We start from the raw sequence: 13,703 nt of genomic DNA, 5'->3' as shown, positions 1-13,703 counted from the left end.
AGTATAAACACACACTATTTATTTATTGACTGATCTTTTGAACTTTCAATTCCACGGATGTTTTGCTATAAACTTTGGAACGAAAGGCTTTAAAGCAACACTAAAGAGTTTTTTGTACCTTAAAATAATGTTTCCAAAATCATTTCAGCGGTTTATCAATGATCGTTACACTTTGTGGCCCTCTATTGGCTATAACTGCACCATGTAACTTTACCCTCCTGAGACCCGGCAATTCATTTTTGTCCTCTGTAGGGGACATCAGTCTAAGTCTTATAAATGAAATACCATTCATGCCAACTATTTCAATCCTTCAGTACTCTCAAGAGGACACCCTGGGCTTTCTGGTGATACCACTTCCAGAAGTCACGCCCTCCATAGTTACTGTTGCTACGCCTGTCAAGCTTTCGCACCCTGCACGTCTATTACAATGGAGGAGACACGGGATTTTTTAAACAAATGTAATTTACAAAGACATCGTACCACACTGAAAGCTCATATTTTGTCACTAGCGACCTACATCTGTCCTCTGTCAAATACAGTTGCATTTTCAGCTCTGAACAAAACCGTTCATGAGTTATTTAAGCAAAAGTCGAAGGTACGTGTTGTTTTCGATGGTTCCTCCTGGCTAGTACGAATGAAACAGACGGGGGGAAAAACTAGCATAACGTTTAAGCTTCGTACTTCCCATAACGTCAATATTTGACAACATAACATGATTGGTACTTCAAATGGGTATTATTTTAGACAGAATTGCTGACAAGCTATACATACGTCTCGTTGAATGTCTGTTAAGAACTGTTTGCCGCCATCGTGAAACGTATCTCGCGGTTATGGAAATATCACGCAAAATGCGAAATTTTTAAGTTAGGAAAACACTTGTTTCAAACTATATCATGTCAATATAGTTCAACATGTTATTTCACCATGATTTTACGTGTTTGGGGGCACCACACATCCAAATAAATGCCCTTAATGGCCCATAGGCTATGCAGTCTCCATAAAAAACTCGAAAGCTTGCCAGGCCTTGCTTGCCTAGTTACGGGTTGCTAAGCCACGATTGGCCTGTGGCGGTTTTAGGGCGTGGCTCTGGAAGGGTCAATTATGTGAGTTGGGTTAAAAGATTTCACAAAATTTTCATTTCATGGCAACAACAGAGGAAATTGACCATTTTTGGTCATTATTATGTGTTTTATTTATTTACAGTCAATTTGTGTCATAAAAATGACACTTTCAACTTGAATTCAGAGAGATTTCAGAAATATCCAGTCATTTTAACACCTTCAAAACACTTGAACTTTTGTTCAATGTCCCCTGTAGTGGACATCGGGACTTAGTGCCCCCTGCTTTTTAACCAATTTCTAAGATTTAGAAGGCAGAGGGTTGAGTGAGACAATGTATGTGCTTCAGATGGGGTGTTGCGGTCTCGAATTGATTCTACGTGTATACTGACTATTCCAAAGTTTACAGACTGATTGGTGCTTCGTTTTATGTGTAGACACCTAGAGCAAGCTACTGATGAGGTTTGGCGCTGTTTTGAGCACTGTTAGTGGTTTAAAAATGCGATTTTGAAAGTGTGTGGCTCCAATCCCCATCCACACCCACTGTTTGCGATTTTGGGCTGTCGGTCCTGCCCGTGCTAGCTCTGTACTGCGTGATGAGCGAAAATTACTTCCTCCACGGCTTAGTTGATGTATTTTCATTCAGAAAATAGCTTTATTTTCAATTTCCGCCAAACTTACACTTTAAGAGTGTACCGTCACAATTGTTGTGGAATGGAATCTTGTGTTAGAATGTTCAAAACCCACCCTTTTAAAGGTTAAGGTACAATGCAGCCCCAGAAGCAGTGTGTAAGCAAGAGTTCTAAGGTTTATTAAGAGATAAGTACATCGTAGGTGAATTTGCCTCAATGGACATTACCCATTACTCATATTTGTAAAAAAGGTGTATTTTGGGTAACTGATTACTCCATTTACCAAATGATTATTTGCCACTCCTAAAAGTGCTTTCACATTCACAATTTATCCATCAAGCATCCCTTCAGTGTACCTCTGCCAATCCTAGGATGCCCTGAACAGTCACGTTTCATGGGTCTGTGGCACAGGGGTCAGAGGTCAAATTATGAGAGTCCCTATGATGATGTACTGTATATACTCTCTGATGCCCTCAGCAAGCCATTGCACTTCTTCAACAGATGTTCATTAAAGGGAGAGTGTAGTAACCCCTCCTACCCTAAAACCTAGCAACAGTGTGCCATGTATGCAGACTGGCTGCAACACCGATGAGCCAGGCTCATTATTATGGCCGTCTGAATGCTTATTCAGCCATTATGGCAACACTTCATTATAATAGCCATCTCCGAAAGCTATGTTAAAATCACTTGAGGGGGATCAAAGCCTTTCTTGGCCTGTAATATCTCACTTACCCTAACACTCCATTGACTTTAATGCAATACTATTACTACACATTCATAATTCCCATAGGGTTAGGACATTCGGATAGTCCCGATGTCCACTGCAGAGGACATCTGATAAAACAGCAATTAAGAACATTTCTGGAATTTCTTTGCTGCAACGTGTTTCTTTAGACTCAAAATTAAAATTTTCCGGGTCTCAGGAGGTTACGAGGTGGGGTAGTGTATCTATAGTTCGATTAAATGAGACATCAGAGACGACTAATTTGACTTGCTTCGATGTCACAATACATCATACTTTCATAAAATCATGTAACATCTCCTACCTTAACTGTTATTTGCTGGAAAAACAAATAGTGTGTGTGCGACAGAGGAAAAGTGCTTTAGTGTTGCTTTAATTTAGAGGAAAAAATCTTTTTTTTTTACATTTTTGTTTTTTTACTCAGGTACATGTAACACAACAACAACAACAACATCAACAACTTCAGCAACGTAAGAGAGAGTGTGTGACCCCCAATGTATTAGGAAGCATCCTCAGCCTCAGTCCAGCAACACTCATGACCAACCGTGTCTGTGTGGCCCAAGCAAGGCAGCTTTTTAGCTTTAGAACCGGCCAGGAGAACCTGGTAGCTTTAGAACTTCGTCAACTTTTCCAAGGGCATGCAAGCTGTTGTCTCTCAGAGGACAGGAGAGGAGAGAAGCTTTAAAAAGCCCTTTTTCCTGAAGCTTCTTTAAACCAGGGTTGAACATAAAATAGTGTTTGTTGGTTAGTTTGCAAGACCAGGACCATGAATTGACCAAAATTACAATGACATTCGGAGTTACCCCACCCCATCACACTGCACCTTCATCATTCGCTCTTCCTCATCACCCATCCTGTCCGTCTGCAGACATTCTGCCGCCTCTGTTTCTACATCCTGTAATCATGTTTCAAGCGGTGACATCACTCGACAAATCAGATTTGATTCCTGAACCTGCCGTTGCGAGTCCTGATCACTTTGGATAAAAATGTCTGATAATACCGTAATTTCCCGACTATTAGCCGCAGCTTATACATTGATTTAGCAATGTCTTCCGCTATGAGGTTAATACAGGGAGGCAGTTAATATGGTGTTAATATGGTTTTGTTTCTTTTAACTTACATAAAACACTGTCCTGCGGCTTATACACAATGCGGCTTATATGCTGGAAATTACTGTATCAGCCAACTTTCACTTTAATATTCTAATCTAGTAGGTAGTGGCAGAAGCCCACCCGTAGCAACCCGATAGTAACACTCAGCTGCCTGGAGACAATGAGACTGACTGACTGACCCCACGTTACCATGGGTACCACCAGGGGTCCATTCAGTTATGATAAAGAAGTTTGTGCACATCCCAGGTCAAGGTGCAGAACAAGGGTAAATCATGAAAAAATGAAAAAAGGTTTGCACACTTGAAATCCTTCTTTTTAGTTTTCTTTTCTTTTCTTTAGCACAGAATAATGACGTTTCGACCGTGTAGTCCTCTTCAGATTCACTCCAGGAACATACTGATTGACTTTAAATTGACTTTACCACCAGGGGTCACATTGATGGCATGATTACAATCTGTATTACAATAGGACAAAACTATGACACTTATCAACAACCTCACAACACCCACCCCCACACATTCACAGAGTGTTGGGACCAGTATTGTGACTGAGGCTGTTTATCAGCACACAAATACAATTCATAATCTATAAGTTTGATTATAATTGTTAATACCAATACCAATACCAATACTAATAATATCAATAATAATACCAATAGCCTACATAGCTCTGAAGAGCTGCTCAACATTGTTGTCTGTGTTCCTCTGTTGGTTGTCTACCAGTAGATCCAGTGGAGGAAGAGACAGAGTAAGAAGACAGAGGTGGAGAGCAGGTAGAAGATGAAGAAGGCGGTGTTTATGGGCCGGACCACCGTGTTCTGATACGAGGCTGGCCCATTCTCCAGCGCTGGGTTCTGCTGGGTTCTACCGGTCCGCAGCTCCTGGAGGATGAGGCGCAGGAGGTGGCTGAGGCAGTGACCCTCGGCCCCCTCGGAGTTGGGATCAGGGGGGGTCACCATGGGGAGGGTCTCGAGCTGACGGACCCCGTCCTCTCCACAGACACACCCGCTCACCACGGACGTCCTCTTTCCTGCTGGGAGGGAGGAAGGTAGCATAATCAAGAGGACTCCTCCCTCACCCTCTCAGCCTGCCTACCTGTGCTTAGACTGACTAGTTAACCAGCAGTATTCATCTGTACCATCCCCAACTCTGATCGCCACCATGGGTGGGGGTGGTTAGCGAGGTTCCCTCTTCACTGTTTGCCTGATGTGTGACCCTCTGTCTGTGTCAGTGAAGTGCTGCACCATGCAGATGTGATGCGTACCGGTGCCGTTGTTGAGGTGGAGGCCCTCGGGGCTGGGGGCCCTTCCGCAGGTGACGGCGCTGCCCAGCCCCCTGGCCTGCTGGGTGGAGGCTCTCTCCATCAGGTACGCCACCAGAATGGTCTCCAGCACACTCAGCAGCATGAAGGCAAACACCACGATCACATACACAGCTGGTACACAGATCCACAGGAGGGAGACAGTATGTTAGAGTACGTTAGTAGGAGGGAGAGAGATGGCACGTTAGGACAGAGACCGTATGTTAGTTAGTCCAGTTGGGTAGCGCACATATTAGGCCATACTGTTACGAAGGCGATAAAAGCACCACATTTTACATGAAGCTTCTTTAGGACCTCCTGAATGATTTCAGCCTAGGAGCCCAGCTGAAATATTGAAATTTCATGTCAAATCACCCCCCCCGCCCCCTTTACCATAAATATTGTTTTTAAGTGATTTTAAGTGATGAAATATGTGCTTTTAAGCATATTTTATTGAAAATGATATATATTGAATATGTCATGTTACAAAGTTTTTTCCCGAGGGCTCCTAGGCCAAAATTACACTATAGACCCTAGGGAAACACCATGCAAAATGTGGTGCTTTTATCACCTCGGTAACGGTATTTTCATTGAGCCACTGGAGAACCATCTGGATCTCTTTGTCTAGGTTTCAGAGGGCAAAGACCAGAAAAAAAATATTTTTATGAATTATAATATATCATGTAAAACAATGTTTTAGTTAGTCACAAACAGTATGTAGGAGTGGATTTGGGTGCAGGTTTGTATGTGTGTCTGTATGTATGTACTATGTGCAAGTACATATAGTATTCATGGCTATGTGAGTGAAAGCATGCATGTGTGTGTATGTGTGTCTGGTGCATACTGTATGTGCAAGTACATGTAGAGTATAGTATGCATGGCTCGGTGAGTGAAAGCATGTATGTGTTTACATCATCATGTGTGTGTGGTGTGTGATATGTGTGATGTGTGTGTGTGTGTGTGTGTGTGTGTGTGTGTGTGTTACTGTACCTATGAGTGGAGTATACTGTATGTGCAAGTACGTATAGTATGCATATGTTCTGTGATTGAAAGCATATGCATGTGTGTGTGTGTGTGTGTGTGTGTGAGAGAGAGAGAGAAAGAGAGAGAGAGAAAGTGAAAGAGAGTGTGTGTGTGTGTGTGTGTGTGTGTGTGTGTGTGTTACCTATGAGTGGAGTTTTTTTAGCTTTAGAGGGTAAAGTGTCGGTGAGGATGAGCAGTAACACAGACATGGCCAGCAGCACTGTGACTTTAAAGCCCAGCTTGTCCCCACGTGCGTCCGATATGAAGAAGGACGCCAGGTCCAGAGTGAGGAAGAAGAGGACGGGGACGATGAAGGTCAGCACATACAACAGAGGAGCCCTCCTTATGGTGATCTACCAGAACACACACACACACACACACACACACACACAAACAAATAACAGAACCCTCCTTATGGTGATCTATTAGAACACAAACAAACACACACACAAATAACAGAACTCTCTTTACGGTGATCTAACAGAACAACCACACACACACACACACACACACACACACACACACTCAACAGAACCCTCCTCATGGTGATGTAACAGAACACACATGCCCACAACTCCTGGAACATAGTTTGGGAGAACCCCCATGTAGTACCAAAGTTCTAGCCTAGTTCTAGTATAGCCTACCGTGTAGATCACATGGTCATAACTGCCATATTCTGCAATGTCTTGTGTGATAGTGTGCACAGAAACGTTGAGGAACTCCCACTCTCCCTCGGTCTGCATGCGGGCTTGTGAGTTCTTGGTTATGCGAGAGGAGGAGTTGGACACAGGAACCATCTGGATCTCTTTGTCTTGGGTTTCAAAGACCAGAAAAAGAACTTTGTATGACCTTATACTGTAAAATGTAAAACAAAGTGAAGAGAAACGTGCTGAACTGATCAAAAGAGGTTCCACTTGAGATAAAGTAACTAAGTAACTATGGGCTTTGGATGGTGTTGGCAGAAGAAAATGACCAGAGATATATGCAGTAAAGTATAGCATATGTTTCACAGATTTCACTAGTATGTGATTTAGAGCATGATGCTGTGAGTTACTCATTACCTGTGTGAAGGGCTGATGAAAAAGTGAGGCTGCATTTCTGGGTGTCAAACGGAAACTTATAGACATCTATGGCGCATGTGGATACCACCTTCATGTTGATGTCCATCGTGATCTCGCCATTGTGCTTCACCATCAGGTACTCACTCGGGTCGGGTTGATTCGTCTCCATCCTGGGACACATCACTTCCTGTCACCAGAGCTAACGTTTTTTTGTATTCATTGACTAAAGTGTTTCCGACTCTGCACATGCTAACAATGCCCTGATTCAGGCTGAAAGGGACACTTCACCAATTAGCATTAAGCTTTGTATCTTTAGGAAACCAGTCATGTTTTTGAATGGTCGTGCATCATTCCCTCAGTTTGCCTTGAGATGGGAGAAATACGGATTTCAATGTTGGACTTCCTGCTGTCAATGATGTAAAAATCATAATTTTACATCTTTGAAAGCAGGAAGTCCTATTCATGGGTTTCATTGAAATCCGTATTTCTCCCATCTCAAGGCAAACTGAGGGAATGATGCATGACCATTCAAAAACATGACTGGTTTTCTAAAGATACAAAGCTTAATGCTAATCAGTGAAGCGTCCCTTTAATGTGGTCCTGATCTGGACTTAGTCCATCCCATCATTCAGCCCTGATATGATCTCACCCTAATCGGTGGCAAATAAGGCCTGGCTATCTTGGATAGCTGCCATGTTAGCATCTACACAGTGGTGCCCATGCTATTCTGTTCTTTATTTATTCCTCTTTAAATTGATTAATGTGTTTTTTTAATCACACTTCCATAAATGTGTATCTGAGTCTGCACACACTAGGCCTTTAATAGTCCGCAAACACATCTGATGATGTTTCATCTAAAAACAGCAGGACAAACAGTAAGTCTTGAACTATTGCACAGTCCACTGCACACTGAATTATGGCTCACTATTACAATCCAACTGAACAGTCTGTCTCCATCGATCAGTGCATTGGGTCCACTGATTATACTGCCAATGTGCACCATGATAGACATTCACTCACTTCTCATCGACCAGCAGATCCGGCTTCCAGAGCAGATGTCGGGGAACAGTAACATGCTGGATCCCACAGAAATCCTCTGGATCCCAGAAGATGAAGTCGTTTTTCCAATACTGGAACACAAACACCAGCTCTGCGATGACCAAGGTAAAATGGTAACCCACCAGACCTATTATAATGGTCTGAGTAAAGCTAGATATATAAATATGAATAAATATAATACATATTTCATAAATAGCTGAGTTTTACATGATTATATATCTCTTTTTCTTTCTCTTTTTGGTCTGCTTGAAAATGAATGTACTCTGAACGACTTTTATTTTGGTATAGGCTAGTCTTATCCTAGGTGACGTCGGGGTTTGTTTTCTTCTCCCCAGTCTCCACCTGACCAATGAACCGACTTTAACTTGGTTAGAAACCCTGGCCTGCACACTCTTCAGAAAATAATGGTATTGTAATATAATGAAACTCTTTTCCTGTTCAAAGTCTACTGAATCAGCTTACCTTTTCCTTCTCTCGTTGAAATTACCTTTTTGATTTAATATCGAACTCCGGTAAGTTAAAATACTCTTCATTTTGCTAGCAAGTGATTAGCACCATTAGCTACCTGCTAGTGCATTAGATTGAATGGTGCTAAGATCTAGAATCTAGCTAGAATCACTGAGCTATTAAAAACCAATCGGAGATTTACTTTTACTTTATTGTTTACTGTTATTGTAACGATATTGTATTCATGTATGTGATCAAGATAGAAGTTATTAATGAATATATTGAAATATATGTAACAAACTTCTATGTTAATAATATTAGAATGTTAAGAAGTGCGAGCACACACACTAGCCCATATGTCTATGCACTAGCCTGTGTGTGCATGAGTGAGAACAGCACCACCAGTGACGCTAACATCTGATTAGTCTGCCTAGCTTATTTATTTGGTTACAGACATTTTTTAAGAGCGCTTTTATTATTTGTGGGAGTTTTTCTTATTTTGGATTCACCATTATTCTTAGTCTGGCTATCACTATATAAACGCAATCTTTTAAGATTGAACGTTAGTCTGGGGAGTTTGCACTTTATTCTACTGCACAAGAGAATGGGCATAGTTCACATGACTCTGTGTGCTTGGATAGTCCTTCAACCAATCAGACCAACGATCAGGGTGCATCTTTTGGATAAGCTAAGTTTCCAGCCTGAGCTGCCAGGCGAAATCCAAATTCAAGCAGGGTCAAGTAGGGTTCACCCAGCCTACATTATTCTCTCTGAGACATATTAAATTTACATTACTTATAATTACCATTTTACATATTATGCTATTGTCAAATTTCTCCCCCTCTTAACCGAACCTAGACTGGCCTAAACCCACTATAATAATATGGCACCCCTCATAACGTAACTAGTTAGGACCCGAGCACCGAGGTGCGGCCGCTGAAGCAGCAGCTGCACCATAGGTGCAAGGCTCTATCGTCTTTGCTCAGATTATGCCCTTCCCATGGCCATTTTTCACCAACTTGGCATACTCTAAAACTCTTGTAAATTGGCAACAATGTGGAATTGCGCTCGCTTCTCAGAGACAGAGCTTTGGCCTAGGGTGTGGTTCAGGGACTCTATAGCGCTACCTAGCTGTGGTTGACACATACATGCACGAAAATGAACCAAATTTGGTGGGCATGTGTTGTATTAATCTGAACAACTTTTACACAGTGAATCATAGACGAATTTGAGTTATGATTATGCTTATGATTTTTTGATCATGTATTTTGAAACACTTTCAGACGGTTTACCGAAATCATGTCATATGAGCAGTAAAATGAACTGAATGAAAAATTAATGAGGAGTTGCGATCACTACTCTGAGACAGAGCGCTGGCCTAGGGTGTGGCTTAGGGACTCTATAGCGCCACCTAGCGTGTTGTCCATTGTGGTTGACACATACATTCACGAAATTGAACCAAATTAGGTTCAAATTCATGGGCATGTATGTTATTGCCGCCACTAGTCAGAGACAGAGCTCTGGCCTAGGGACTCTATAGCGCCACCTAGCACATTGTCTGTTGTGGTTGACATATACATTCACGAAATTGAACCAAATTAGGTATGCTTGTGTGTCATTGCTGCCGCTAGTCAGAGACAGAGCTCTGGCCTAGGGTGTAGCTTAGGGACTCTATAGCGCCACCTAGTACATTGTCTGTTGTGGTTGACATTTACATTTACAGAAAAGCCATTTACATTTTTTGGCTTGTGTGTTATTGCTATCACTACTCAGGGACAGACCTCTGGCTTAGGGTGTGACTTAGGGACTCTATAGCGCCACCTAGTGCGTTACCTGTTGTGGTTGACATATACATTCACGAAATTTAACCAAATTAGGAAGGCTTGTGTGTTATTACTGCCGCTAGTCAGAGACAGAGCTTAGGGACTCTAAAGCGCCACCTACTGCGTTGTCTGTTGTGGCTGACACATACTTAAATTAACCCATTTGCTATTGCTACCGCTAGCTCTGGCCTAGGGTGTGGCTCAGTTAGATTCCAAAATGTCACGGGTCGCGGACCGCAGGTGCGAGGGCCCGCCATCACCGCTTGCGGCTATATAAGTTTGTTTTTATTAAGTAGAGCAGAACAAACCAAATAATGAAAATGTGAATTAGTAAAATTAAAAATACCGACAGGTAAAGGAGAGAAAAAGAGATAGCTTGGATATATAGGCACCAGTAGAAAACAGCTTGAAGCATTGATGGCACTATAGCGGGAGAAATTATACTCACAGTCATGACACATATATAGGGAATGAATGTCTGGCTCTTCTCATGCTGCTGATGAAGATAAGAATAAATAAACAGCATAGGCTTCTTCTGAGCATTTCTAACATTTTAATTACACATCATGCTTTATGTTTATGTGTTATTCATGTGACATTAATAAAGGTTTTTCAAAAATGCAAACTGAGAGTGCCTCAAAAACACTCAGGTGTTCATGCATGGGTAACAGATATGTTCGCTGCAAACGCTAGCGTAATTCAGCAATATTCTAGAAATATTCCCAGGACGTTCATCTTTGATTTCGGGTAAACGTTTACTCCTTTTTTACATTCAAAACTGGAACTGTTAAGAGTTAAGAGTTCCTTAATGTTCGTCAAAGGATCCAAACATGTCGCGAACCTTCTGGGAATGTTCTAGAAATGTCCAAAAAATGTAACTTTTAGAGAACTTTCTAAGAACGTTCACTCTTAAAAGTAATGTGTTGGAAACAACTGTGTTGTGCCTATCTGGACACAAAGATGTGTTAAAACAAACAAAAAAACACAAGCTGTTATTTTCAACACATACTGTGTAACAAATATCAAAAGCAATGTGTTGGAAATAACTCAAACTGTGTTGTCCCTATCTGGCACAGAGATGTGTTGTTTTCAACACATTCATTTTAAGAGGTTCTAAGAACATTCTCTAAATGTATCACCTTCAGTGACAGGATTTAGTAAGGTGCCATGGAAACCACTGCAAGTGCATGGTAACTGCATGTTAGATGTGTTGAAAAATGTGTTATGGTTTGAGATTTGATGGTAAAGGGAACTCATACAGACCACAGATAAGATGGCGGAGATGGAGATGTCCAACTGCACAACAGTAGGCACGGTCCAGTCTCGCACAGGCCGCACTGTGGTCAGTCTGTTCCCGTTGGCCGTCAGGTTCAGATGGTCCACCACGTCCTGAAAGCTACACACCTTCCCAGCGCAGACATCAGCTGGACACACAGAGGAGCACACCAGCACTGCACATCTGTGTGTTTTCTCACAACACCATCGTGTAACCGCACTTTTCATTTCATCACTTAGCTCTTCTCTCCTTACCATACACTCCTCACTCTTCCAATGCCGGCAGGGATGTAGTGGGGGCGAAACGCACGTTTACGCTCCTGAAATTCGGAACAGCGTTTGCGCACCTCCTAATTGCATTTATCCACTTTTAAAATAGCATACCGTTCATAAACAATTCTAAATTAAGCTTATATCGTTTTACAGTTGACTATAGTTTATTGTATGTTTAATATTGTTCAACCTGGCCTGCACAACACAGTTTATCCACACTGCAAATTATTTTAACTTATCAAGATAAAAAAAAAAAAAACTTAGATTTAGAAGTGTTAGATAATTCATCTTGTTTTAAGAGTGAATGTTTTATTTTAAGTGTTCAACTTTACACTAAAATCTTGTTTCTAGATATAGGCCCTAATTATTTTTATTCAAGAAATCTTGTCAAGTAAAATTATCTTGCTGCATGGACAGATCATTTAACTTGTTTTGAGTACCTTACCTCAGATTTAGTGTTTTTTGGGGGGCAGCCGTGGTGTACTGGTTAGTGCATCTGGCTTGTAACCGGAGGGTTGCTGGTTCGATCCCCGACCAGTCCACCACGGCTGAAGTGCCCTTGAGCAAGGCACCTAACCCCTCACTGCTCCCCGAGCGCCGCTGGTTGGGCAGGCAGCTCACTGCTCTGGGTTGTGTGATTCACCTCACTGTGTGTTCACTGTGTGCTGTGTGTTCACTACTTCGGTTAAATTGGGTTAAATGCAGAGAACTGAATTTCCCTCACGGGATCAAAAAAGTATATATTCTATTCTATTCTTCTATTCTTTTATCTTGTTTTGTTTTTGCAGTGCATTTTGCGCTGCATTATGGTGTCAGTGACTAATCGTCTTGCGGCAGTCAGCAGATAAATCACACACAAGTCAAGTAAATGAGTTTGACACTGATTTCTGAAGCGGCAAGACAATAGTTGAATCTAATCTTAATCTAATCTAATCTAATACCGCCATCAAGTAGGATTTAAACCCGGACCTAATTATCAGGCAACCATGTTGCCATTGCTTCTACCACTCCAGATAACATGATTGTATAGACTCAAGCCATTTAATTTAGCCAACATCTTGTATCCAAAGTGATTAACTCTCTTGCAGATATCTGCTGAACTCTGGACCCAGATTTAGGCTCAGGGTTATCTCAACCATATGCAACATTGATTTTGCTAAATTTCTTCAGCTATGAGGTTATAGGGGGGCAGTTAATATGGTGCTATATGGTTTTGTTTCTTTTAACTTGCATAAACATACACAATGCTGCTTATATTACTGTAAATTACTGTACTGTGTATTCAGCTTTCTGGGAAAAATTCTCGACAAACATGTTTTTTTGTTTTAATAAAGACACTCCCCTTTCAGCACATTTAAGATATATGCAATGCCAACATGCAAAGAGCAACCTCGGCTCAAGGTTTTATATCGCATATGAAACACTGGTAATCAACTTGACACAAGAACAACCAACAGATTAAGCAACAAAGACTACAAGCCTTTCTGTGAAACAGCCGCCTAAGTTGTTTGAATTCTAAACGCACATTTTCCTCTTACCTGTCAGGCAAAGTCCAGAGATCAGGAGCAACAGGCACAGATTCATGCTGTGAGCTGCCGGTGTGTCTGGGGCAGAGATTTGCTGGGTATGATGAATATTTGCCCGCTTGTGTGTGTACGCGTCCGACAGCTGATGGAGGGTTGATGTTTTCAGGAGCCGGTCGGTCCAGCGTACTTGTTCACCATCAGAGTGTATTTGTTTTTTGCTTTTTAGGAAGATGCGTGAGTGTGTGGAGAGTTATGTCAGAGGAGTGTGTGTTGTCAGTGAAAGAGTGAAGTCTGATAACTGTAGAACACAGGGTGGATGCTGCTGCTGCTCCTGTGTGTGTGTGTGTGTGTGTGTGTGTGTGTGTGTGTGTGT

The 13,703-nt window shown here is 41.8% G+C and overlaps 1 protein-coding gene across 1 annotated transcript; it reads right to left on the bottom strand.

Moving 5' to 3' along the window:
- Window positions 1-4,259: 4,259 nt before the first annotated feature.
- Window positions 4,260-13,388, bottom strand: LOC134075923 (5-hydroxytryptamine receptor 3A-like). The gene is made up of 8 exons (XM_062530950.1): window positions 13,343-13,388; window positions 11,520-11,680; window positions 7,948-8,057; window positions 6,928-7,097; window positions 6,511-6,677; window positions 6,009-6,219; window positions 4,808-4,978; window positions 4,260-4,576 (listed from the first exon to the last, which is right to left on the bottom strand). Exons 1-8 carry the CDS (start codon window positions 13,386-13,388, stop codon window positions 4,260-4,262), a joined length of 1,353 nt encoding a protein of 450 aa, XP_062386934.1.
- Window positions 13,389-13,703: the final 315 nt, after the last annotated feature.

The sequence above is a fragment of the Sardina pilchardus genome, chromosome 3 (genome assembly GCF_963854185.1).
Source record: "Sardina pilchardus chromosome 3, fSarPil1.1, whole genome shotgun sequence".
Lineage (NCBI taxonomy): Eukaryota > Metazoa > Chordata > Actinopteri > Clupeiformes > Clupeidae > Sardina > Sardina pilchardus.
This window is presented reverse-complemented; position numbering and strand designations above follow the sequence as displayed.